Below are 24,745 nucleotides of genomic sequence, written 5' to 3' on the forward strand. Positions count from 1 at the left end.
TCGGTCATGCTATACTGCAGTGTGAGTGAACCCTGAAGGGAATCTGTCACCGGGTTTTCACTAACCCATTTGAGAGCACCATGATACAGGGGAAAAGACACAGATTCCATCAATGCATCTCGTACTCGGCTGTATGCTACAGTTTTGATAATATCACTGTTTTATCAGCTGCAAATTAACAGGTCTCTGAATGCGGAGCTCTGTAAAACCCTACCCACTCCACTGATTGGCAGCTGTTTACACTATGCATAGGCAGAAAACTGGTGGGGGCCAGGTTATACAGAGCTCATGAATATGGAGGACTACATGGCAGCAGGTTTACTAGTCCTCTAATAATAGTCTCCTGCTGATAGAACTGTGATTTTATCAAAACCAGAGCAAGCAGCCCAGCAAGTGACAGATCTTTGCACCTGTAGAGATGCATACCCTAATTGCAATCATCAGCATGAACAGAAATAAAATAAACACTTGAAATAGATCACTCTGTTTGTAATGACTCTATATGATATGAGTTTCACTTTTTGTATTGAAGAAGTGAAATAAATTAACTTTTTGGTGATATTCTAATTTCGAGAGACGCACCTGTATATTATGCTGCTCTGAGATTAGGTGGCAAAAAGCTGGTGACTCATTCCCTTTAAACGATGTGAATTTATTAGTGCTTTTAAAATGTCAATCACGTCGTTGTTTTCTGGAAGTGATGAGATCACATACATTCATCATGTAGTTCTGCTTTTGGATGCCAGTCTTCAATGTACGACACATTGTTAGTGACATCCCATTTTGGGGCCGGCTCCGCTCTCCATGCTACAAAGCATATGTGGTATCAGCAAAAGCGTGTCGTCCTATGTAGGTTTGCTAACCGCTCCAGTAAGAGCAGCAAAGGAAGTGCCACACATTGGGAAGGGGACACATGCCAGAATGAGGAGTTACCACTACTGAAGCGCTATTTCACCATCACTCTAATAGAACATATACTCCCCACACACTCATTTTCTCATGTTTGTTTTTTAATTTGTAAAAGCCCATTTTGTTTTGTCCGGACAAGTCCCATTCAATAAGATGACTGTTGCCCCTTCGATGGCACCTCAGTAATGTTGTCTGGACATATTGGAGTCATTTACGTATCCTTTAGGGCTAGTACATCCTGTTGCCCTGTAATTTTAGGAAGCTGAATGGACCTAGATTTAGTATTATGTTTACTTTGTTATTCTTAGTGTAATAAACAAATCTCCTGCATTTCCTATGATTTGAATTGATTATACGACTTCCAAAACCACAGCCATGACTCTGTAAAGGAAGAAAAATGAAATATTCAGACATTTCTGGCATAATAGAAAAGTGGCAAAGGAATTCTTTTGAAGCTGCCAAACACTTTTCTAAAAAAGATGCATTGCAAAGAAATTACTAAATCTGGAAAGGTAAACTATGTAGCCCATTTTGTTTTCCAGTTCCACATTAGATCTGAAAGATTCTTAAAGTTCTCAGTGCAGGAGAAAAAAAACAATACTTCAAAGAAATAGCAACTTTAATGTGAAGGGAAACTTATGAAAAGTACATTCTCCATCTAGGCATGTGTTCATCCAGCAATAATAATGATCTCAGTCGGCTGGGTGTTCCTTTTAGTTTGCCATTGGCAGGCTCAACACAGAAATGTTCTCCATGGAAGCCAGACTAATCTTAGACCAGTACAATCATGAATATATTTATATATAGGTATATATATATATAATATGTATACAGTGTTTACCAATCTCATGGTCTGATGCATACTCACAATTTACGGTATGTTTTTGCATATTAATTACTAGTCATAGAATAATCTAGTAACGATCTAACAGTTATCTGCTTTGTAAATGACAAGAAGCTGTCCCCCATAACTATGTGTTCTGTTTCCTATTTCAATTGGCAGTAGCAGTGATCCTATGAAAAAACTAGGCATCAAAGGATATATTGAAGAGCCTAACATTAATGTAACCAATGGTCTATTCAGACAATATCTAATACCTCATTAATACATCTTCCCCAAATTACTTTCACTAGATTAAGAATGCAGCCTTTGCATAGTTGTTGTAAAATGTATGGTGTCCTAAATATTATGTTTTTATTTCCAGCGCCTTCCACAGTTTTCAGTACTGCACCGAAATCTGATATTGATGTTTTGGGCAAAACTAGATACACAAGTAAGAAATTATTTGCATGATTAAAAATATTGAAAATTACAATTAAGGGGGGTCAATAAAAGACTGTCACTCATTTGTATGTAGAACTGGGAGAGGTGTCTCCTTTAAAGGAGTTGTAGACGATTTAAAAAAACAAGCTGGGCGCAGGAAATGTATTAATATAATAAAGTGACCATTACTAATCTGTTCAGATCACCATTGGATTAAAGACTTTATGCACATCATTATTGTGACCACTGCAGACAATTATCTGAGATCACAGACATTTTTCAAACATCTAATTCATGTTCATATTCGTAGATAAATAAATAGGCTATGTGTATTACTAAGCAGTGATAATTCAGGCAATGAACAATCTAGCTGTTTTTGTTAGAATAAATAATCACTTGGATTGATAGATGGCAAAGTCAGCAAGTGTGTGATTTTGACATTCCATTGTGGTTATCATGATGATGCAATCAAAGTAAATAAAAGTCGCGCTAGTTACTCAATCAAATCCTGTAACTGTTATATATTTGTCCCTTGGGATGAGAAAGGGATTAGCACACTATAAAGTATTAGCAATCAAAGAGACTAAAAAAAAAATACAGATATCTTTTAAACAGAACCATCAGCTAAGAAAGAGTTTATTTTTTTATTGTTTTTGTGTGATGACAGTTATTGCAAGGAATGCACGATATAACATAATAGCAGTAAAACACTGAGCTATACAGTATGTTTTCATTATTTTTCCACTTCCAAACAGGATGGCTATGATAAAGTGACAGATGCCATTCTCATGTTATCCTCTGACCGGGTAACAGCATACTGCAGCACCATCCATGTATTAATGCTTTATTAACCTTTCAGGTACTTAACAGGATTTAAAGCAATGTGAAAGAAAAAAATGAAAATTTTACTTTTCCCACAAAAATATTGCTTAAGCCCCAAATTTGGTGGAAAACTAGTGTTTGGGAACTACACCCCTCAAGTAATTTATTACTAGAGCTGTGGTGAACACCTTGAACCCACATGTTCTTCACAAAATTTTATAACATTTTATAACGTTGAGCCATGAAAATTAAAAATATATTTTTCTGGCAAAAATATTGCTTCACAAGGTTTAAGGTACCGTCACACTGGACGATATCGCTAGCGATCCGTGACGTTGCAGCGTCCTGGCTAGCGATATCGTCCAGTGTGACAGGCAGCAGCGATCTGGCCCCTGCTGTGATGTCGTTGGTCGGGGCAGAAAGGCCAGGACTTTATTTCATCGCTGGCTCTCCCGCTGACATCGCTGAATCGGCGTGTGTGACGCCGATTCAGCGATGTCTTCGCTGGTAACCAGGGTAAACATCGGGTTACTAAGCGCAGGGCCGCGCTTAGTAACCCGATGTTTACCCTGGTTACCATCGTTAAAGTAAAAAAAACAACCACTACATACTTACCTTCCGCTGTCTGTCCTCGGCGCTGTGCTTCTCTGCTCTGGCTGTGAGCGCCGGGCAGCCGGAAAGCAGAGCGGTGACGTCACCGCTCTGCTTTCCGGCCGCTGTGCTCACACAGGGCAGAGAAGCACAGAGCCGGGGACAGACAGCGGTAGGTAAGTATGTAGTGGTTGTTTTTTTCACTTTAACGATGGTAACCAGGGTAAACATCGGGTTACTAAGCGCGGCCCTGCGCTTAGTAACCCGATGTTTACCCTGGTTACCGGCATCGTTGGTCGCTGGAGAGCTGTCTGTGTGACAGCTCTCCAGCGAACAAACAGCGACGCTGCAGCGATCCGGATCGTTGTCGGTATCGCTTAGTGTGACGGTACCTTAACAAGAAGAATATTGACCTTAAAATTTGTTGCTCAATTTCTCCTAAGTACACGAATACCCCATATGTGGTAGAAAACTACTGTTTGGGCGCACAGCAGGGCTTGGAAGGGAAGGAACGTCAATTGACTTTTAGAATGCAAAATTGATTGGAATAGATAGTGGATAGTGCATTTGCAGAGCTCCTGGTGTGCCTACACAATGGAAACCCCCCACAAATGAGGAAAGCTTTTGCATCGCCGTATTTTGAGAGCAATAGTTTTTCTATATTTCTGCCAAAAGTCATGTGAGGGCTTGCTTTTTGTAGGACCTGTTGACATTTCTTTTTCTATCATTTTCAGGCCCATAACAATTATTGATCGGTTTCTATTTTGATTTTTGTAAGGGAAAATAAACAAAAGCTAGCAATTTAGTAATTGTTTTTGGAGTTTTTTCATACGGTTCACCATGTGGTAAAACAGATAATACAACTTTATTCTTCGGGTCAGTACGATTATATACCACATATATTTTTTCTTTTGTTTTGCTGCTTTTACACAATAAAAACTACTATATTTTTTGGACTATAGGATGCACCAAAAAAATGGTTCTTCAAGTTAATAACTAAAATAGATAAAGCAAGGCCTTAGATTAAAAAAAAAGACAAAAAGATTTGTTAAAAGCTGTAAATCGCTTTAAGTGTTAAACATAGTAACATAGTTATTAAGGTTGAAGGAAGACTTTAAGTCCATCTAGTTCAACCCATAGCCTAACCTAACATGTCCTAACATGTTGATCCAGAGGAAGGCAAAAAAAAACATGTGGCAAAGAGTAAGCTCCACTTTGGGGAAAAAAATTCCTTCCCGACTCCACATACGGCAATCAGACTAGTTCCCTGGATCAACGCCCTATCAAGGAATCTAGTATATATACCCTGCAGCATTATACTTTTAAAGAAAGCTATCCAATCCCCTCTTAAATTTAAGTAATGAATCACTCATTACAACATCATACGGCAGAGAGTTCCATAGTCTCACTGCTCTTACAGTAAAGAACCCGCGTCTTGTTATTATGCCTAAACCTTCTTTCCTCCAGACGTAGAGGATGCCCCCTTGTCCCTGTCTCAGGTCTATGATTATAAAGATCATCAGAAAGGTCTTTGTACTGCCCCCTCATATATTTATACATTAAAATAAGATCACCCCTTAGTCTTCGTTTTTCCAAACTAAATAGCCCCAAGTGTAATAACCTATCTTGGTATTGCAGACCCCCCAGTCCTCTAATAACCTTGGTCGCTCTTCTCCCCACCCGCTCCAGTTCAGCTGTGTCTTTCTTATACACCGGAGACCAGAAATGTACACAGTATTCTTAGTGTGGTCGAACTAGTGACTTGTATAGAGGTAAAAGTATGTTCTCCTCATGAGCATCTATGCCTCTTTTAATGCATCCCATTATTTTATTTGCCTTTGTAGCAGCTGCCTGACACTGGCCACTGAACATGAGTTTGTCATCCACCCATACACCCAGATCTTTTTCATTGATGGTTTTGCCCAGAGTTTTAGAATTAAGCACATAGTTATACATATTATTACTTCTACCCAAGTGCATGACCTTACATTTATCTCCATTAAAGCTCATTTGTCATTTATCAGCCCAAGCTTCTAGTTTACATAAATCATCCTGTAATATAAAATTGTCCTCCTCTGTATTGATTACCCTGCAGAGTTTAGTGTCATCTGCAAATATTGAAATTCTGCTCTGAATGCCCCCTACAAGGTCATTAATAAATGTGTTAAAAAGAAGAGGGCCCAATACTGACCCCTGTGGTACCCCACTGCTAACCGCGACCCAGTCTGAGTGTGCTCCATTAATAACCACCCTTTGTTTCCTATCCCTGAGCCAGCTCTTAACCCACTTACACATATTTTCTCCTATCCCCATTATTCTCATTTTATGTATCAACCTTTTGTGTGGCACCGTATCAAAAGCTTTTGAAAAGTCCATATACACTACGTCCACTGGGTTCCCTTGGTCCAGTCCGGAACTTACTTCTAAAGATAGGAATTTCTTAAGTGTCATCTAGTTTCAAAGGGGCAGCTCATCATGGCACAGCTAAAAAGCAGTGCAGAACATATAGTACAGGAAGAGAGCAGCACAAATATATGTTACAGAAAAAGAGCAGCAAAGAATATGTTTTACAGGTATTGAGCAATACAGAACCTGTAAAGAACAGCACAGAACCTGTAGTATAGGTAAAGAGCAGTATAGAGCAGATAGTACAAGTAAAGATCAGCACAGAAGGTGCAGTACAGGAAAAGAGCAGCACGGTACAATTAATACAGGTAAAGAGCTGTACAGTACCTGTCATTCAAGTAAAGACTAATACTAAATAGTCAGTACTGGAAATAACAGTACAGTACATATAGTACTTAATTGTACTCTAGGGATATGCTACTGCACAGCACTTCAGTAATATAGTGATTTTACAAGTGAAATAATGATATAATTGACTGGAAGATCAAGCCAAAGTGCTGCAGATATATTAATAGAGCAGACCGAAGAAATTTAAGAAACTGTTCCCCGATTTTCACCGTGTGTGACCCAGAGACTCTCTCAGATAGACTTTATAAGACCCATAGTCTACTACATAAAATTGGACTTAGAACCGGTGCAAAATGTCCTAGATGTGGTAATGAAGAAGAACACTTGTTGCATAAGTTGTGGGAATGTAGAAAGATAGGTTCTTTTTAGAGGGGGGTTCTCTCCCAGGTAGAAAGAGATTATGGGTTGAGACTTTTACCAGATCCCCATATGTATCTTCTGGGGTTACTGGAAGACGGAGCAAGCCATAACTCCCCCTCATCCTTAGGTATTGGTCATATTTTATTTCAGGCACCAAAACTTCCAGCATTCCACTGGTTAGATACACAGCCCCTTAAGCATTGGGAAACTAAGACATAAGATAAATAATAGTATTTGACTAGAAAAGGGTGCTTAAATTAAACATAATTCAATGTGTAAATTCTTGGGGATATGGGGTCTCTGGTTGGATACTCCAAGGTTACCCTCGAACCTCTTATTCAGACATAGGTTATTTATTGTATTATCTTCTTCATAATAACCCTTGCTTCGAAAAATTTATTCCTATGCGTTTATGGATTTAAAACAAAAAGGGAAATATTCCCTGGTTTGTTAAGGCTTGAGTTAGGGTAGGGATAGGGAGTTGGGTACATATTAATGATGCACTGTGAAATTATATTCTAAACCCTTTCCTTTAATTCTGTCATGTACAATATTATAGCTATGTTTGATAACCAAAAAGGAAACTGTGTTGTTCCTTTTTTAATATAAAGATCTGATTTAAAAGCAGTGCTGTAGACCAGCACTGTCTGTGGTATTGTAAGTCACATGTAGCTTCACGTTACAATGGCCACAGAAGGAACATAGGGGCAAATTTATTAATTGGATAAATTAAACATCGTTGTCCATAGCAGCCAATAACAGAGCAACTTTCATTTTTCAAAAGCAGAAAACAAAAAAAAGCTACACTGTGTTTGGTTGCAACAAAGAAAGTTTTTCTCTTGAATAGTTTCCTAAATATCCTTTGTTGAGGCGATCACCAATACAATGTCTCCTCGACTGATCAATTATTTTCACCAGTATGTACATATCAACGGCGGCGGCACGGTGGCGCAGTGGTTAGCATTGCAGCGCTGGAGTCCTGGGTTCAAACCCCACCAAGGACAACATCTGCAAAGAGTTTGTATGTTCTCTCCGTGTTTGCGTGGGTTTCCTCCATGCACTCCGGTTTCCTCCCACATTCCAAAGACATACTGATAGGGAATTTAGATGGTGAGCCCCATCGGGGACAGTGATGATAATGTGTGCAAAATGTAAAGCGCTGCGGAATATGTTACCGCTATATAAAAATAAAGATTATTATTATTATCAACCATAGCATTAGAAAACAGGAACTCAGCTAGGCAGGCTCATTTATCAGCTCACTAAGTCATTGAGAGGGATCCAAAGTGGAGACATCACCTTCATTATGAGTTTATCATCAATGTTTTCTTATTAAACTCTAGTAAAGTATGGTATACTGTAGTTTATCTATAAATTTATGTATATCCAACTTGATTAAACTATTATGCGATTTCCTCTACAGAACCTCATGTACTATACATGAGCAAGAATGATTCCGTACCATGCTCCATCACGGATACTCTCAAACACTTTTCCACAGAAGAGGAGAGCACCAACCAAGAAGTCACCAGTGCTCCTCAGAATCCCCCAACTAATCTCACAGTCTACACTGTTGAGGGGTGTTCATCCTTTGTTGTCTTGAATTGGGAGAAGCCTGACAATGACACCGTCACTGGTGAGCAAAGTGATCATGTTTCTTTTCAGTAACCTACTATACAGTATTTAGATATGAAAAGTCAACTTAGTTCCATAGATTTTTTTCTTGCTTTAATACTATACGTGTTAAGGGGTTTTCTCACCAACAAAGTACATTCTCATCAATAGACTTTGAAAAAAAAGAAGTTCCACAATTGGATAAAAAATGTTCCTGTGCTGAGATAATCTTATAAATGTGTCCCTGCTGTGTACTGTGTAATGGCTGTGTCTGACCGTACAAGAACATGGTCTGATAATCATACCACATATACTGGACAGGGGAGAAAGCAAAAGAATATACAGAGATTAGAGCAGGAGATCACAGCTGATTCTTTTTGTAAGGTGAAACAGTTCACTGTCTAAAAGTAAACCTGGAAATTATAGGCCAGTAAGTCTAACCTCTATTGTTGGTAAAATATTTGAAGGGTTTCTGAGGGATGTTATTCTGGATTATCTCAATGAGAATAACTGTTTAACTCCATATCAGCATGGGTTTATGAGAAATCGCTCCTGTCAAACCAATCTAATCAGTTTTTATGAAGAGGTGAGCTATAGGCTGGACCATGGTGAGTCATTGGACGTGGTATATCTCGATTTTTCCAAAGCGTTTGATACCGTGCCGCACAAGAGGTTGGTACACAAAATGAGAATGCTTGGTCTGGGGGAAAATGTGTGTAAATGGGTTAGTAACTGGCTTAGTGATAGAATGCAGAGGGTGGTTATAAATGGTATAGTCTCTAATAGGGTCGCTGTGACCAGTGGGGTACCGCAGGGGTCAGTATTGGGACCTGTTCTCTTCAACATATTCATTAATGATCTGGTAGAAGGTTTACACAGTAAAATATCGATATTTGCAGATGATACAAAACTATGTAAAGCAGTTAATACAAGAGAAGATAGTATACTGCTACAGATGGATCTGGATAAGTTGGAAACTTGGGCTGAAAGGTGGCAGATGAGGTTTAACAATGATAAATGTAAGGTTATACACATGGGAAGAAGGAATCAATATCACCATTACACACTGAATGGGAAACCACTGGGTAAATCTGACAGGGAGAAGGACTTGGGGATCCTAGTTAATGATAAACTTACCTGGAGCAGCCAGTGCCAGGCAGCAGCTGCCAAGGCAAACAGTATCATGGGGTGCATTAAAAGAGGTCTGGATACACATGATGAGAGCATTATACTGCCTCTGTACAAATCCCTAGTTAGACCGCACATGGAGTACTGTGTCCAGTTTTGGGCACCGGTGCTCAGGAAGGATATAATGGAACTAGAGAGAGTACAAAGGAGGGCAACAAAATTAATAAAGAGGATGGGAGAACTACAATACCCAGATAGATTAGCGAAATTAGGATTATTTAGTCTAGAAAAAAGACGACTGAGGGGCGATCTAATAACCATGTATAAGTATATAAGGGGACAATACAAATATCTCGCTGAGGATCTGTTTATACCAAGGAAGATGACGGGCACAGTGAGAATCTGGAATTGCTTGCCTGAGGAGGTGGTGATGGCGAACTCAGTCGAGGGGTTCAAGAGAGGCCTGGATGTCTTCCTGGAGCAGAACAATATTGTATCATACAATTAGGTTCTGTAGAAGGACGTAGATCTGGGGATATATTATGATGGAATATAGGCTGAACTGGATGGACAAATGTCTTTTTTCGGCCTTACTAACTATGTTACTATGTTACTGCTTGTTTTTAAGCAATGTTTTACCTCAAAGAAAGAATCATCTGAGATTCCATGCTGACCTGTCTGTATCCTCTCTTTTCCTTCCTCCCCTGCCCAGGAGCTGTGGTATTATCAGACCACGTCCCTGTATGGTCAGACACAGCCACTACACAGTACACAGCAGGGGCACATTTATAAGATTATCTCAGCACAGGAACATTTTTTAGCCTTCCTCTAGTGTTAGCTTTCTGTTACTCTTTCTTATGTTAACGGGTCGGTTTTGACCCGTGTCTTAAATCACCCCTAGGATACCCTAAAAACAGTTATTTATGATCCAATTTGTTTCTTACCTCTTAGTTACCTTGTTAGGGTTTCTCATCCATGGAAGGATTGATTTTAATATTTTTGTTGTGGCCCCTTGGGCCTTTCATTTGAGAGCATACCCTTCATTTTCAATATAAAAATATTGTCAAATGAACCTCAAGAGAATAATCTAAACTATACTCTGCAAAGTACCAACTCTAAGCTGATTTGGCCATACATGCCTGGACATGTCCCTAACTCAAGTTGTTGGAGGTAGAGCTGGCTGTGGGCTGTTGGTTTATATTGTGTTTATGAGTTCAGTTTTGGGACTTATTATTGTTTTTTAACTCTTATATTAGACCTGGGTCGAAATTGACCCCAACAACACAAATGTTATAATTCTAATAAGAGCATTTTACAATTTAGTACAATAGTTTTATTTTACTGTATTTTGTTTAACAATAAGTTCCTGAAAAAGTCAAAAAGTCTTGATGCAATAAACAAATGTATGTAGAATTTGTATGCATTTAAAACCTAAAACGGGTCGGTCACGACCCTAACACTAGAGGAAGATTTACTCATCCAATTGAGAAACTAATAATTATTCAAGATTTAGTGAATAAAATGTTAATTGGAACACTTCTTTAAAACAGATTATCTCAGTAAAAGTAAAAAAAACAAACGTTTCATACTTACCTTCCGCTGTCTGTCCCCGGCGCTGTGCTTCTCTGTACTGGCTGTGAGCACAGCGGCTGGAAAGCAGAGCGGTGACGTCACCGCTCTGCTTTCCGGCCGCTGTGCTCACAGTGAGTGCAGGAAAGCACAGCGCCGGAGGACAGACAGCGGAAGGTAAGTATGAAGTGTTTGTTTTTTTTACTTTTAGGATGGTAACCAGGGTAAACATTGGGTTACTAAGCGCGGCCCTGCGCTTAGTAACCCGATGTTTACCCTGGTTACCAGCGAAGACATCGCTGAATCAGTGTCACACACGCCGATTCAGCGATGTCAGCGGGAGAGCCAGCGACGAAACAAAGTTCTGGCCTTCTAGCCCCGACCAAAGACATCACAGCAGGATTCTGATCGCTGCTGCGTGTCAAACTGAACGATATCGCTAGCGAGGACGCTGCAACGTCACGGATCGCTAGCGATATCGTTTAGTGTGAAGGTACCTTTACTGTAATTACAGTCGTCAGAAGGGGAAGGGGAAGGCTACACTGTAATGTCAATTATACACTCTGATTTTATTACATAGAATTAATGATGCCCAGAAAATCTAGGCTAGATCCAGAGCGTTATATGTTCTAAACATTGCTCACACAATCATCTTCATTATTGCTCATTATGGCAGCTCTCTTCTATCGGCACTGTTATGTCACTACACTGTGAATTACATTACAGCACCAGCATAGTAGAGCTGCAGTGGTGAGCAGTGATAAAAATAACTGTGTGAGCAATTTTTGTCACATGCAACCCTTTGGATCTATCAGGGCATACTAGGCACCCTAAACTTTACAATCCAATATCTTTGCAACAAAGATGAGAAATTGAAAAAATAAAAACATTTTAACATGTGAAACGTGAACATGGAAAATGGTGAAAGGTCCTTTTTCAAAAATTAATAATTGCAAATGACATGGCAACCTTGTGCTGTCTGTTTTTTTTCTCAGGCTCAGGTACATGTTTGACAAATCAGACCAAACTAAGACATGCATCGTTTTTTTTTTTCAAAAATGTCCTGTGTGTGGGAAGTTTTCTGAAGATATACTGTACAGACCAAAAGTTTGGACACACCTTCTCATTTAAAGATTTTTCTGTATTTTCATGACTATGAAAATTCTACATTCACACTGAAGGCATCAAAACTATGAATTAACACATGTGGAATTATATACTTAACAAAAAAGTGTGAAACAACTGAAAATATGTCTTATATTCTAGGTTTCTCAAAGTAGCCACCTTTTGCTTTGATGACTGCTTTGCACACTCTTGGCATTCTCTTGATGAGCTTCAAGAGGTAGTCACTGGGAATGGTTTTCCAACAATCTTGAAGGAGTACCCAGAGATGCTTAGCACTTGTTGACCCTTTTGCCTTCACTCTGTTGTCCAGCTCACCCCAAACCATCTCGATTGGGTTCAGGTCTGGTGACTGTGGATGCCAGGTCATCTGGCATAGCACCCCTTAACTCTCCTTCTTGGTCAAATAGCCCTTACACAGCCTGTAGGTATGTTTGGGGTCATTGTCCTGTTGAAAAATAAATGATGGTCCAACTAAATGCAAACCGGATGGAATAGCATGCCGCTGCAAGATGCTGTGGTAGCCATGCTGGTTCAGTATGCCTTCAATTTTGAATAAATCCCCAACAGTGTCACCAGCAAAGCACCCCCACACCATCACACCTCCTCCTCCATGCTTCACGGTGAGAACCAGGCATGTAGAGTCCATCCATTCACCTTTTCTGCATCGCACAAAGACACGGTGGTTGGAACCAAAGATCTCAAATTTGGACTCATCAGACCAAAGCACAGATTTCCACTAGTCTAATGTCTACTCCTTGTGTTCTTTAGCCCAAACAAGTCTCTTCTGCTTGTTGCCTGTCCTTAGTAGTGGTTTCCTAGCAGCTATTTTACCATGAAGGCCTGCTGCCCAAAGTCTCCTCTTAACAGTTGGTGTAGATATGTGTCTGCTGCTAGAACTCTGTGTGGCATTGACCACAGAGCTGCTGTTAACCTGCGATTTCTGAGGCTGGTGACTCGGATAAACTTATCCTCAGAAGCAGAGATGACTCTTGGTCTTCCTTTCCTGGGGCGGTCCTCAGGTGAGCCAGTTTCTTTGTAGTGCTTGATGGTTTTTGCCACTACACTTGGGGACACTTTCAAAGTTTGCTCACTCTTTCGGACTGACTGACGTTCATTTCTTAAAGTAATGATGGCCACTCGTTTTTCTTTACTTAGCTGCTTTTTTCTTGCCATAATACAAATTCTAACAGTCTATTCAGTAGGACTATCAGCTGTGTATCCACCAGACTTCTGCACAACACAACTGATGGTCCCAACCCCATTTATAAGGCAAGAAATCCCACTTATTAAACCTGACAGGGCACACCTGTGAATTGAAAACCATTCCCGGTGACTATTTCTTGAAGCTCATCAAGAGAATGCTAAGAGTGTGCAAAGCAGTCATCAAAGCAAAAAGTGGCTACTTGAAGATCTTAGAATATAAGACATAATTTTGGTTGTTGCACACTTTTTTGTTAAGTATATAATTCCACATGTGTTAATTCATAGTTTTGATGCCTTCAGTGTGAATATACAATTTCCATAGTCATGAAAATACAGAAAAATCTTTAAATGAGAATGTGTGTCCAAACTTTTGGACTGTACTGTATATCATGTGTCCTACCCAGCTTTCTAGTGGCAACATTTTTTAATGATTACATATATTACAGCGCATTTCTGCTTGGTTTGTGTCATACAGATGTCACGTTTCTGCGGAATGGTTTCCTGGCCCTAATTATTTTATAGTCATGTTATTCTGAAAATACATCAATTCATCTTGTGTCTCCTATTGCTACTTTGTCATGAAAACCATAGTGATGACTGACGTCATTTAGGCATTCTCTTAAAAAATGGAGTTCACTCCACCACAAAGCTATCTTTGAGTCTGCTGCAAAGAATAAGCATTCACATCCACATATCTGTTTGATCTTGTATTTACACCGCTTGTATCTACACTTTAGTCTACTATATACAGAACCCACAATAAAGCGCGGCATCCTTCAATACAATCTGGACCAACATACACAGTGTGAACTTTAAATATTATCCATTGATTTACAGGAAAAAACGCTTTATTTATTTAAAGGGAATGTGTCATAAGAAAAAGACCTATTTTTAAATTCTCTATATCACGCTGCACAGGCAGTCTAATCTACCAGCAACAAATCAAAGAGCAGAAGAAGTTGAGCAAACAGATATGTAGTTTTTGGGGAAAAGATTTAGTGTGACTGGTTTCTTGTTCATTCAAATCTGTGTACTTTTAATAGTCAGGGTTCTACTTAGTGGTTGACAACAATCTATGTATGCAGATTTATATAAAGAAGACTGTTAACCACCTAATCAGACTACATCTTTTGCTGTGAGTGACACTTTCCCTTCGAACATCCGTGCTGGCTGAGGGATGTGTGCCTCAGTACCATAACCATGACCAAAGTCAACCACAATCACATCTGTTGAACTTGGTGCAATACCTGGATCAGGCTACAACTAACAGCTTGTAATCATGGTGACAGCAAACTAAGTATTTCTAATTGTTTTCAGAATACGATGTTATTTCTAAAGAAAATGGTGGACTTCCTGGAAAAGACCAGTCAATCATAACTACAAATCAGACACACTCTACAGTAGAAAATCTAAAACCAGATACAAGGTAAGTGGACAGCATACTGAGTATAGCTATGCTTGCCTACACTCATATTTAATGACCATTTTACTATTTATTAATGTAAAATTAAAAATATTTTTCATGTTGTGGGATAACTTACATTGTCATGAGTGGCAGTGTCCCCTGGATTTTTCTTGACTGATGGTACATTTACACACCTACTTCATCAGTGGGCATAAATGAGCCATTTGTCTGTTGTTACAAGCTCCATCTGTGCGTTATGCACTAAACTATGGCGGTAATGCAGCAATGTAGCTCACAGATTTTTCTTTTCTACTTGTGGGAGGAAAAAAGAATGTTTTTCACTCGTCAAGGGAAGCAAAGGAAAAGTATACTTTACATCCCCTCTACCTACATATAAGTAGAAAGGATGTGTATGTGGGATAACTCCTTTGACATTTGGATCAATAAAGCCTTGATCAGATGCTAATGTTTTTTGTCCATGTGCTATGTTTATGACTACATTGAAAACTACACTCAGACTGCATCAAAAATGTCACCACAAATATCAAATTACTAGATTCACACAGTATTTTGTATCTTTTTTCACAATGCTTATGTTGGTAGTTTGTTTTGATTTTTTTGCAGCTAATTGTTATCCCCTTTAGAATCTCAATCACCAGGCCTATTTGGGACATCAGGATGCAGCCCCATTTTTTTATTCTGACTTGTGTCTGGCAATATCCAAGATGTGGTCATATACTACGGTTTGAGCAAACGGCAGGGCTTAGAATCAGGGCCTTATTTGGCCTAGGCACTTTTCATAGTTGCGCCCTTTACTGATGTCACACACTGAGTCTGTGCAGACGACATCTATTTAAGGCTGATCTACTCTGTAAAACTCTTTAAAAAGGGCTAATTAAACACTAAAAGGATGAACATCTGCACTTGCTGCGCACAGGTTCAGTCTTTTGAGCGTTTTTTAACACCTTCAGCTTTTCAAAGACATCAAGAGATTGACCTAGTTGACCTAATCATTACTTCAGTGAGGAGAGGCCTAGTGATATAGAGACATGCTGTCTGCTCATTCACCCCTCCTCTTTACTGAAGGTGTTCAAAGGGAAGCCAAGAGCAAACAGGTATCAGGCGTCAGAGTGAGCATGCAGCTACATTGTGTGAACCCACACTGACACTTGGAGCGCGCTGCTGCACTCATCCAGTGTCGTTGGTTTCACAATTGCGTTTTTTTCAAATCAGGCAAAATCAGGTTTATTAGCCAAATCCTGATCCTTTCAGGATCCAGTTTTTGCACATTCACTTTAATGGTGTCAGGTAGAATCCAGTTACTTCAGGTTGCTTCCTGGCACCATCAAAGTGAATAGACAAAAAAATAGATCCTGAAAGGATCAAGATTTGACTGAAAAAACTGATTTTGCCTGACTTGAAAAAAAACACAAGTGTGAAACCAGCCTCAGTGAGTAAGTGCAGGCTTGCAAGCTGATTTTATACAGCACTCACTTTTACTAATGAAGCTCTGACAAGAGAATACAAATACGAGAGTGCTGCGAAACACCCTTGTTTGCATGTTAAAGTAGATTTTACTTTATAGCGCCAATAAAAACTATTCTATAGAAATATGTCCCCTAATCCCCATTCTAAAGTGTCAGCCTCCCCCAAATGCCCAGCCTGCATAGCACCAGACTTCCCTGTTCACCAGCCTCCCCTGTTCTCCAGTATACAGCAGCACCAGCCTCCCCTATCACCAGTATATAGCAGCAGCTTCCCCTGTTCACTTGTATAAAGCAGCAGCCTCCCCTGTTCCCCAGTATACAGCAGCGCCAGCCTCCCCTGTTCCCCAGTATACAGCAGCACCGGCCTCCCCTGTTCCCCAGTATACAGCAGCACCAGCCTCCCCTGGCACCAGCATATAGCAGCAGCTTCCCCTGTTCACCACTATATAGCAGCACCAACCTCCCCTGTCACCAGTATACAGCAGCACCAGCCTCCCCTGTTCCCCAGTATACAGCAGCACCAGCCTCCCCTATCACCAGTATATAGCAGCAGCTTCCCCTGTTCACTTGTATAAAGCAGCAGCCTCCCCTGTTCCCCAGTATACAGCAGCGCCAGCCTCCCCTGTTCCCCAGTATACAGCAGCACCGGCCTCCCCTGTTCCCCAGTATACAGCAGCACCAGCCTCCCCTGGCACCAGCATATAGCAGCAGCTTCCCCTGTTCACCACTATATAGCAGCACCAACCTCCCCTGTCACCAGTATACAGCAGCACCAGCCTCCCCTGTTCCCCAGTATACAGCAGCACCAGCCTCCCCTATCACAAGTATATAGCAGCAGCCTCCCCTGTTCACAGTATACAGAAGCAAATCTCCCCCTGTCACCAGTATGCAGCAGCTCCAGCCTCCCCTGTCACCAGTATACAGCAGCTCCACCCTGCCCTGTCACCAGTATATAGCAGCAGCCTCCCCTGTTCCCCAGTATGCAGCAGCTCCAGCCTCCCCTGTCACCAATATATAGCAGCACCAGCCTCCCCTGTTCCCCAAAATACAGCAGCACCAGCCTCCCCTGTCACCAGTATATAGCAGCAGCCTCCCCTGTTCACCAGTATACAGCAGTAGCAGCCTCCCCTGTTCACCAGTGTACAGCAGCTCCAGCCTCCCCTGTCACCAGTATACAGCAGCTCCAGCCACCCTTGTCACCAGTATATAGCAGCAGCCTCCCCTGTTCCCCCAGTATACAGCAGCTCCAGCCTCCCCTGTCACCAGTATATAGCAGCAGCCTCACATCACCAGCCTCCACCATCTTCAGCTCTATGAATGCTCACCTGCTTCTGTGTCCTCCTCATGTCGTCTTCCTCCTCCTCCTCTGCTGTGATGTCTGCAGTGAGAGATGATCTCATCCTCCTGACATGCAGATGCTTCAGCACCTCGGATGCAGGGACCTCTCTGACCTCAGAAGTTGCAGCACCACTACTTCCTAGTCAGTCAGCTCCCTGCATCGAGTGGTGAATATGGAGGTGCGTCCCTGCCCCTTCCTATACCTCCAACCCTCCCTCCCCTCTGAAAAGACAACAGATTTCCTGCATTGTCTAACGGAGGGAAGGGGAAGTTAAAAAAAAAAATCTTCCCTGTCTTGTGCCGCCCCCTTGCAGCCTGGCACCGTAGGCACGTGCCCTCCAGTGCCTAGTGGCAAATATGGCCCTGCTTAGAATGGAAGGAGTACCATTTGACTTTTGTAGAGCAATTATTTGCTGAAATGGTGTTTGGACACCATGTCACATTTGCAAAGCCCATGCAGTATTAGTATCGTAGAAATCTCCCAAAAATGATCCATTTTGTCAATTAAAAGCTAAACTAAAAGCTAAGCTAAACTATGCTCTCCTCCAGCTCCACACTTCACCCCATACTTGATTTTTTTAGAACAGAGATAGAAGCCTTCAGAAACAGCTGTTAAAAGTGCAAAAAAAGTTCACTGTAAACGAAAATATACAGTATACATATAGAGAGAGTCTTTTCCTAATCTATCCAGGGTTAGGGTTATGGCTAGTAATAGGGTTTGGGTAAGGGTAATAGTTACAAAACAAATGTTATAAAATGAAAAGTAAAAAATAGTTTAGATTTTTTATAATTCTTTTATATTGTAACATTATATTGTACTGTATATGTTTCATAATGCAGTGTAAAATTTATATCACATAGATGCTTATGCTATTTTGTGCTCTGATTCAAGAAGCAAAACAGAAAACAGTTCAGAGGTGGAAATTTTATGTAATTACATTACATCTTCTACTTCTGATACTATGGAGATTTTTTGGATTCAGCTACATCTTTTTACCCTATTAATGTGACAAATTTTGTAAAGAAACCCTGGATATACTTATAGGGGTGCTTTTCAATTTGAAGCACTACAAATCCTGATGATTTACTTTTCTAGACAGTATTTTTATGATCCAGTAAAACAGGGTCTCAGAAAAGACAATACAATGGTTGAAAATCAGCTTTGAAAACAGTCATCTTTAGGTAAAAATGGGTAGCTTTTGTTCTTAAGTGACCAGTAAAAGAAAAATAAACAAGCAGATGTTCGATATCATCCTGCAAGATAGGACCATGTTTGAAGTCATTTTGACCAAAAATTTGATCAATATATTATTGCTTGAAATCAGAAATATATGAAAATATAAAGCTGCACTCTGGATTGTTTAGAAAGGTACATCTAGAAAATTGGAACTGCATTACTGCCATAGAACATTGGTTAAGTGCTATATTGCGTACATGTTAACCCCTTTCTGACATTAGACGTACTATCCCGTCGAGGTGGTATGGGACCGTCTAACCACCGAAGGGATTGTACATAAAACACGAACAGCCGCGCTCACGGGGGGAGCGAGGCCGATCACGGCTGGGTGTCAGCTGACTATCACAGCTGACATCTGGCACTATGTGCCAGGAGCAGTCACGGACCGCTCCTAGCACATTAACCACCGGAACACTGCGATCAAAGATGATCGCAGTGTTCCGGCGGCACAGGGAAGCATCGCACAGGGACGGGGCTCCTTGCGTGCTTCCCTAAAGACCCTTGGAGCAACGCGATGTGATCACGTTGCTCTGAGGGTCTCCTACCTCCTCCTCCCTGCAGGCCCCGGATCCAAAATGGCTGCGGGGGAGCCTTCCGGGTCCTGCTCAGAGCAGGTGCCGGGAAGCCTCCAGTGTCAGATCAGTGATCTGTTACTACACAGTGATGTCCCCCCTGGGGCAATGTAAAAAAGAAAAAAAAATAATATTTACATGTGTAAAAAAAAAAATCCAGAATAAAGAAAAAAATATATTGTTCCAATAAATACATTTCTTTATCTAAATATACAAAAAGCAATAAAAGTACACATATTTAGTATTGCCGCATCCGTAACGACCCGACCTATAAAACTGTCCCACTAGTTAACCCTATCAGTGAACACCGTGAATAAAAAAATTTAAAAAGAGGCAAAATACGACGCTTTATTATCATACCACCAAATAAAAAGTGGAATAACACGCGATCAAAAAGACAGATATAAATAAACATGGCAGCACTGAAAACGTCATCTTGTCCTGCAAAAAACGAGCCACCACACAGCATCATCAACGAAAAAATAAAAAAGTTATAGTCCTCAGAATAAAGCGATGCAAAAATAATTTTTGAAATAAAATAGTTTTTATCGTATAAAAGCGCCAAAACATTAAAAAATATAGATGAGGTACCGCTGTAATCGTTCTGACCCGAAGAATAAAACTGCTTTATCAATTTTACCAAATGTGGAATGGTATAAGCGCCCCAACAGAAATTCATGTTTTTGTTCATTCTACCTCACAAAAATCGGAATAAAAGCGATCAAAAAATGCCATGTGCCCGAAAATGGTACCAATAAAAACGTCAATTTGTCCCACAAAAAACAAGACCTCACATGACTGTGGACCAAAATATGGAAAAATTATAGCTCTCAAAATGTAGACGCAAAAACTATTTTTTAGCGTCTTTTAGTGTATGACGGCTGCCAATCATAAAAATCAGCTAAAATATCAGCTATAAAAGTAAATCAAACCCCTCTTCATCACCCCCTTTGTTAGGGAAAAATAATAAAATTTTAAATGTTTTATTTATTTCCATTTTCCCACTATGGGTAGGGTTAGGGTTTGGGCTAAAGTTAGGGTTAGGGTTTGGGCTAAAGTTAGGGTTAGGGTTGGAGCTAAAGTTACGGTTAGGGTTGGGGCTAAAGTTAGGGTTAGGGTTGGGGCTAAAGTTAGGGTTAGGGTTGGGGCTAAAGTTAGGGTTAGGGTTGGAGTTAGGGTTGGGGCTAAAGTTAGGGTTAGGGTTGGGGCCAAAGTTAGGGTTAGGGTTGGGGCTAAAGTTAGGATTAGGGCTAAAGTTAGGGTTAGGGTTGGGGCTAAAGTTAGGGTTAGCGCTGGGGCTAAAGTTAGGGTTTGGATTACATTTACGCTTGGGACTAGGGTTGGGATTAGGGTTAGGGGTGTGGTTAGGGTTATGGTTGGGATTAGGGTTAGGCGTGTGTTTGGGTTAGAGTTTCAGTTAGAATTGGGGGTTTCCACTGTTTAGGCACATCAGGGGCTCTCCAAATGCGACATGGCATCCGATCTCAATTCCAGCCAAATCTGCGGTGAAAAAGTAAAACAGTGCTCCTTCCCTTCCGAGCTCTCCCGTGCGCCCAAACAGGGGTTTACCCCAACATATGGGGTATCAGCGTACTCAGGACAACTTGGACAACAACTTTTGGGGTCCAATTTCTCCTTTTACCCTTGGAAAAATACAAAACCGGTGGATAAAAAATAATTTTTGTGGAAAAAAAAAAGATTTTTTTTATTTTCATGGCTCTGTGTTATAAACTGTAGTGAAACACTTGGGGGTTCAAAGTTCTCACAACACATCTAGATAAGTTCCTTGGGGGTCTAGTTTCCAATATGGGGTCACTTGTGGGGGATTTCTACTGTTTAGGTACATCAGGGGCTCTGCAAATGCAATGTGATGCCTGCAGACCAATCCATCTAAGTCTGCATTCCAAATGGCGCTCTTTCCCTTCTGAGCTCTGCCATGCGCCCAACCGGTGGTTCCACTCCACATATGGGGTATCAGCGTGCTCGGGACGAATTGGACAACAACTTTTGGGGTCCAATTTCTCCTGTTATCCTAGGGAAAATAGAAAACTGGGGGCTAAAAATTAATTTTTTGTGGAAAAAAAAGAATTTTTATTTTCACGGCTCTGCTTTATAAACTGTAGTGAATCACTTGGAGGTTGTTATGACGCGGTGGTTTAGCAGCAACATGGAACGAGCTCTGAAGGAAGTGGTAACTGTACTGACCGCAGTCCCTAAGCTCAACACAACACTAGAAGCAGCCGTGGAATGCTCCTAACTCTCCCTATGCATCTCGTCACAGCCTAAGAGCTAACTACCCCTAAAGACAGAAGCAGGAAAACTATCTTGCCTCAGAGAAAATCCCCAAAGGATAGATTAGCCCCCCACAAATAATGACTGTGAGTGGAGAGGGAAAAGACATACACAGAATGAAACCAGGATGAGCACAGGAGGCCAGTCTAGCTTGATAGATAGGACAAGATGGAATACTGTGCGGTCAGTATAAAGCACTACAAAAATCCACGCAGAGTTTACAAAAAATCTCCACACCTGTCTAAAGGTGTGGAGGGTAAATCTGCTTCCCAGAGCTTCCAGCAAGACAGAATTAATTCATACTGAAAAGCTGGACAAACATAGAAAGCACTGAACGGATAAGTCCACAAACTGTGAACAGAACAGAGCAAGTAAGAACTTAGCTTTGCTGAACTGGTCAGGAAAACAAGGAAATCCAAAGAGATGTGAATCCAACCAGAAACCATTTACAAGTGGCACTGGCTGAAGGAACAGCCAGACCTAAATAGCCGAGCAGAAGAGAAGATAAGTGGAGGCAGCTGATGACAGCTAACTCCAAGGAGCAGCCATACCACTTGAAACCACAAGAGGGAGCCCAAGAGCAGAACTCACAAAAGTGCCACTTACAACCACCGGAGGGAGCCCAAGAGCGGAATTCACAACAATACCCCCCCCCCCTTGAGGAGGGGTCACCGAACCCTCACCAGAGCCCCCAGGCCGATCAGGATGAGCCAAATGAAAAGCACGAACCAAATCGGCAGCATGGACATCGGAGGCAACAACCCAAGAATTATCCTCCTGGCCATAACCCCTCCACTTGACAAGATACTGAAGCTTCCACCTCGAAAAACAAGAATCCAAAATCTTCTCAACCTCATATTCCAACTCTCCCTCAACCAACACCGGGGCAGGAGGGTCAACCGAGGGAACAACGGGCACCACATATCTCCGCAACAAAGATGAAACGACACCGGATTAATAATTTCAGAAATTTTATAAGGACCAATAAACCGAGGCTTAAACTTAGGGGACGAAACCTTCATAGGAACATGACGAGAAGACAACCAAACCAAATCCCCCACACGAAGCCGGGGACCAACACACCGACGGTGGTTAGCAAAACGTTGAGCCCTTTCCTGAGACAACGTCAAATTGTCCACCACATGAGTCCAAATCTGCTGCAGCCTGTCCACCACAGAATCAACACCAGGACAATCAGAAGGCTCAACCTGCCCAGAAGAAAAGCGAGGATGAAAACCAAAATTACAAAAGAAAGGAGAAACCAAAGTAGCCAAACTAGCCTGATTATTAAGGGCAAACTCGGCCAAAGGCAAGAAAGACACCCAATCATCCTGATCAGCAGACACAAAGCATCTCAAATAGGTCGCCAAGGTCTGATTAGTTTGCTCAGTTTGGCCATTAGTCTGAGGATGAAACGCCGAAGAAAAAGACAAATCAATGCCCATCCTAGCACAAAAGGATCGCCAAAATCTAGAGACAAACTGAGAACCTCTGTCAGACACAATATTCTCCGGAATGCCATGCAAACGAACCACATGCTGAAAAAACAATGGAACCAGATCTGAGGAGGAAGGCAACTTAGGCAAAGGTACTAGATGGACCATTTTAGAGAACCGGTCACAAACAACCCAGATAACAGACATTTTCTGGGAAACAGGAAGATCCGAAATAAAATCCATGGATATATGCGTCCAGGGCCTCTCAGGGACCGGCAAAGGCAAAAACAACCCACTAGCGCGGGAACAGCAAGGCTTGGCTCGGGCGCAAGTCCCGCAGGATTGCACAAAAGCACGGACATCGCGCGACAAGGACGACCACCAAAAGGACCTGGCAACCAAATCTCTGGTACCAAAAATCCCAGGATGACCAGCCAACACTGAACAATGAACCTCAGAAATTACCTTACTTGTCCATCTATCAGGAACAAACAGCTTCCCCACAGGACAGCGGTCAGGCCTATCAGCCTGAAATTCCTGAAGCACCCGCCGCAAATCAGGAGAGATGGCAGAAAGAATCACGCCTTCCTTAAGAATGCCAACCAGCTCAAGGACTCCAGGAGAATCAGGCGAAAAACTCCTAGAGAGGGCATCAGCCTTAACATTCTTAGATCCCGGAAGATACGAGACCACAAAATCAAAACGGGAGAAAAACAGGGACCATCGAGCCTGTCTAGGATTAAGCCGCTTGGCCGACTCGAGGTAAATCAGATTCTTATGATCGGTCAGGACCACAACGCGGTGCTTAGCTCCCTCAAGCCAATGTCGCCACTCCTCAAACGCCCACTTCTGTTAAGAACAGGTGATTCAGAACCACAATGGGTCTAGTGGTTAAGAGCACACAAGGTGACCTGACAGTTACCAATAACAAGGACGAGCTCTGAGACGTGGGAACTCTGCTGACCGCAATCCCTAATCCTATCATACCACACTAGAGGTAGCCGTGGAGCGCTCCTGTCCAGGCCTAGGCGCCTCGAGCACAGCCTGAGAAACTAGCTAGCCCTAAGAGAGAAAAATAAGCCTACCTTGCCTCAGAGAAATTCCCCAAAGGAAAAGGCAGCCCCCCACATATAATGACTGTGAGTTGAGATGAAAGTACAAACACAGAGATGAAATAGATTTTAGCAAAGTGAGGCCCGACTGACTGAACAGACCGAAGATAGGAAAGATTGCTTTGCGGTCAACACAAAACCCTACAAACAACCACGCAGAGGGTGCAAAAAGACCCTCCGCACCGACTAACGGTACGGAGGTACCCCCTCTGCGTCCCAGAGCTTCCAGCAAGCAAGAAAAACCAATATCACAAGCTGGACAGAAAATATAGCAACAAAAGTAACACCAGCAAAACTTAGCTTATGCAGGAAAGACAGGCCACAGGAACAATCCAGGGGAGAGCAAGATCCACACTAGAACATTGACTGGAGGCCAGGATCAAAGCACTAGGTGGAGTTAAATAGAGCAGCACCTAACGACTTAACCTCATCACCTGAGGAAGGAAACTCAGAAGCCGCAGTACCACTCTCATCCACCAAAGGAAGCTCATAGGCAGAACCAGCCGAAGTACCACTCACGACCACAG

At 41.6% G+C, this 24,745-nt stretch overlaps 1 protein-coding gene across 12 annotated transcripts in view; it reads left to right on the forward strand.

Moving 5' to 3' along the window:
* Positions 1 to 24,745, forward strand: part of ABI3BP (ABI family member 3 binding protein) — a 746,713-nt gene that overhangs the window by 647,874 nt on the left and 74,094 nt on the right. For all 12 annotated transcript variants that reach the window (XM_069757702.1, XM_069757705.1, XM_069757707.1 and 9 more), the window contains 3 exons: positions 2,115 to 2,183; positions 8,124 to 8,336; positions 14,657 to 14,765. In XM_069757702.1, the coding sequence (XP_069613803.1) occupies positions 2,115 to 2,183; positions 8,124 to 8,336; positions 14,657 to 14,765 (391 nt within the window). The remainder of the gene's footprint in view (positions 1 to 2,114; positions 2,184 to 8,123; positions 8,337 to 14,656; positions 14,766 to 24,745) is intronic.

The sequence above is a fragment of the Ranitomeya imitator genome, chromosome 3 (genome assembly GCF_032444005.1).
Source record: "Ranitomeya imitator isolate aRanImi1 chromosome 3, aRanImi1.pri, whole genome shotgun sequence".
NCBI classification, from domain to species: Eukaryota; Metazoa; Chordata; class Amphibia; order Anura; family Dendrobatidae; genus Ranitomeya; species Ranitomeya imitator.